This window comes from Alligator sinensis, unplaced genomic scaffold (assembly GCF_000455745.1).
Source record: "Alligator sinensis unplaced genomic scaffold, ASM45574v1 scaffold909_1, whole genome shotgun sequence".
Lineage (NCBI taxonomy): Eukaryota > Metazoa > Chordata > Crocodylia > Alligatoridae > Alligator > Alligator sinensis.
The window spans coordinates 287,742-291,250 of NW_005842862.1; the positions used below are offsets into that span (position 1 = coordinate 287,742).

Below are 3,509 nucleotides of genomic sequence, written 5' to 3' on the forward strand. Positions count from 1 at the left end.
TGAATGAGTTCATGACACCTCTGATCCTGACAAAACAGAGTAGCATTTAGCTTGGACCTTCCTGGTTTTTCTATTAAGAGGCAAAAGAGACATTCTTTATTACCTGGGTCAGACTCTATTTATTTATTTATAGTGAAATGTGCACAGAGGCCCATTCCCCTGGTCCCACTCGTGTTCCCTGCTTACCCTGGCAGCTGGTTCTGCACCCCAGGAGCTTTACCTGCATTCAAAGATTCCCTTGCAGTGGCTTGCTGGCTTTCTCAGTCTCTCCCCTATACACATTTGCCAAACAAGTTCCTAGCCTCTGTGTTTCCAAACACGCCCAGGGAAATCTCTCAGACCACAGAGCATAACCCTGCTTAGACCATGCTAGGCATCCAGTTGGCTCAGGAAGTAATGTTTCCGGCAGAAGCAGTTTGATTGCCTGGTGGGATGGGATTGTTCCCTCCATTTTCCCTGAAGACAAAGTGGTTAACTTTAGCCAGCCCAATGTTATCCAAAGAACAGATCTGCTTGGGGGCATCACTAACACCTTCCAGCAGACCCACAGCTTTGCCCTGATCTCCCCTTTGGATTCTCAGCTAAAGTTAAAATTTCCCAAGACCGTGTGTAAGTGAGAGGTTCCTGTTGCTGTTATGCTTCCTGGGGGCAGAATATCCTGGCCAGCGTTCTCTGAAGCGCCAGTCTCACCTCCTTGTTTCTCAGGCTATATATCATGGGGTTAAGCAATGGGGTGAAGACCGTGTAGGACACAGTAATGAGCTTGTCCTCCTCAAGTGAGCGGGCAGATTTGGGTCTCAGGTAGATGATGCCAGCACAGCCATAGTGTACCATTACTACGGTGAGGTGTGCAGCACAGGTGGAGAAGGCCTTGTGCCGACCCTGAGCTGAGGAGATCTTGAGGATGGCAGTGAGAATAAAAATGTAGGAGATCAGGATCAGTAGCAGGTCCATGATGATGAAGATGACGCCAGCAAGATACACAATGCTTTCTGGGACCTTGCTGTCAGTGCAGGCTAGCTGGAGCACTGGGGAGGTGTCACAGAAGAAATGGTTGATCCTATTGGGACCACAGTATGACACATGGAATATGAGGGAAACCATTAAAATTGGAAACAGAAAGCCACCAAAGAAACAGGCAGCCACCAGCTGGACACAGACACGTGGGTTCATCAGCACTGGGTAGCGCAGTGGGTGACAGATGGCCACATAACGATCATACCCCATCACTGCCAGCAGGCAACAGTTGGTTGCTGCCAAGGACAAGAAGAAGTACATCTGCAGGGCACAGCCACCCAGGGATATGGCTCTGCCCGTGGCCAGTAAAGTGGCCAGCATGTTGGGAATGATAACAAAGGTATAGCAGGTCTCGGAGAGTGAGAGGATGAGCAGGAAGAAGTACATGGGGGTGTGCAGGGTGCTGTCCATTCGGATAGCCAACATGATGAGCATATTGGCAGTCAAAGTCATCATGTAGATGAGGAAAAAAATTGTGAACAGGATGTAACGTACCTGTGGAGGCAGAGAGAATCCAACCAAGATGAATTCAGTCACTGCGGTGTAATTGTTACTCTTCTGGCTGGCCTGAGGCTGGCCCTGTGGAAAGAGAAACATGAGTTTTAATCAGTAGCAGTAAATGCCAACATAGACCTTTTCTGCCTCTGCTGCCCAGTTATTGTGGAGGAGAGGGAGCTGACAACCTTCTCCCCTTGCTTCTTTTCCAGAATTCCCATTCTGCAGCATGCTGGAATCATAGAAAGGTTGGGCTGGAAGGACACTCAGGAGGTCACATGTTGTCAATCCCCTGCTCAAGACAGGAACTTCCCTGTCTATGCCATCTTAGATATGTGTTTGTCTACCCTATTCATAAAACTTCAGGAACAACCCTCTCATACACCTACCAGGCAGAATGCCCAAGAACACCATGAACAGCCTAACTCACCCCAGGTCAAGCACAGGGGTGAAGCTATTGTCCTTGTCCTGACACTGCAGGGGAGCCCCTGGAGCCAAGAAAGGATGCATATCCCAGGGTTCACAGCCACCAGCTGTTCTGTTCTCATTCATGACCTGTCCCAATGGGCACAAGTGGAAGTCAGGGTTCACAGCCTGTCAGCTGACATGTTTCAAACCCTGTGGGTTTTTTGGTGTATCCAAGGCTTTAGAGGGCAGTAGGAAATTCCTTATCCTGGTGTGAGTTTTCCCTGGAGTTTATAGGACAAATCTCACCCTCAGTGAGTTTTCTGAGTGAGGCTGAGGGCTTCATTTGCTTGTTACACCCTAAGGCTGAGTATTTCCCAAGAGCTGCTGAGAATACAACCATTGCTGCAACTGCAGGGATGTCTTGAAAGACATTGACTTCTGGGGTGCTGGAGGGACTGTTCAACTTGGTGAGACTGCTGCCCTGTGTGAAAGCTAAAGGCTCTGCCTTAGAAAGAACAGTCTGTGCGACACATTCATGCAATTGTCTGACAAGCCTTTAGGTAACAAATGTATCCTTCCCATGGATTCCTAGGCACAGGCACAGGATGACAATACAGGTGTCACAAGAAGTCTACACTACCCTATTCCAGTCAACCCTCAGCGATTCCATATGCAAACGGGTTCAAGAAAAAAGATGGTGGTGACTTGCTTTCCCAAACTGTCTCTTTTTCATCCCCCTAATATTTGTGTAACCCTTGCCGGCACACTAGGCCAGGCAATATGCCAGGTTCTGGAACCTCAGGATGCCAGTAGCCCTGGGAAGCCCCTCAGGCAGGTCTGCTGACTGAGGTGTCCCTTGGAGAGGTGTGTTCCTCAGCCTCACTGCCCAAGAATTTACTTTAGGTCTAATAAACAAATGGTCTTCTTTATTATACACAACTATATACAGAAAAAGAAATGATTAATCAAGAGAAGAAACGTGTGTGTGTGTGTGTAATACTCTGTCCAGGACTGCCTGGTGAGGGCCATCCTGGCCGCAGCGGGGGAGATCTTCGTGAACTGCACCATCCCATGCTACGAGAGCCAGATGTGACCTGACATCATCATTGTGAACAAAGAGGCCAAGAAGGTCACGATTGTGGACATAACCATCCCCTTCGAGAACCAGCGCCAAGCCTTCACCGATGCCCAGGCTTGCAAGTGGGAGAAGTACGTCCTGCTGGCTGACATCTTGAGGGGCTGTGGCTATGACGTGATGGTCGACGCGCTCATTGTGGGAAAGCTCGGAGCCTGGGACCCCAGCAACAAGTGTCCTGCATGCCTGCCGCGTCTCCCACCACTACACCAAGCTGATGCACAGCCTCATGGTGTTCGACACCATCTGTTGGTCCCGTGACATCTACATGGAGCACATCATGGGCCACCGCCAGTACACCGACCCCACCAGATAAACCGCCGCCGGACCGGACCCAGAGGGGACCGCCTGAACCCCACTCTGCACCAAATGGACCTTCACTTCGAGAGGATTCTTCAGCAATGGACGACCTCGCTCCACCTGAAGAGGACCCCTGTGATGAGACTCTATATGG

At 50.0% G+C, this 3,509-nt stretch overlaps 1 protein-coding gene across 1 annotated transcript; it reads right to left on the minus strand.

The window, feature by feature from the left end:
* Nucleotides 1-633: 633 nt before the first annotated feature.
* On the minus strand, nucleotides 634-1,893 carry LOC102376986 (olfactory receptor 10T2-like). Its single transcript, XM_014525680.1, has 2 exons — nucleotides 1,883-1,893; nucleotides 634-1,570 (listed from the first exon to the last, which is right to left on the minus strand). The coding sequence occupies exons 1-2, from the start codon at nucleotides 1,891-1,893 to the stop codon at nucleotides 634-636; spliced, it is 948 nt and encodes a 315-aa protein (XP_014381166.1).
* Between the last annotated feature and the right edge of the window lie 1,616 nt (nucleotides 1,894-3,509).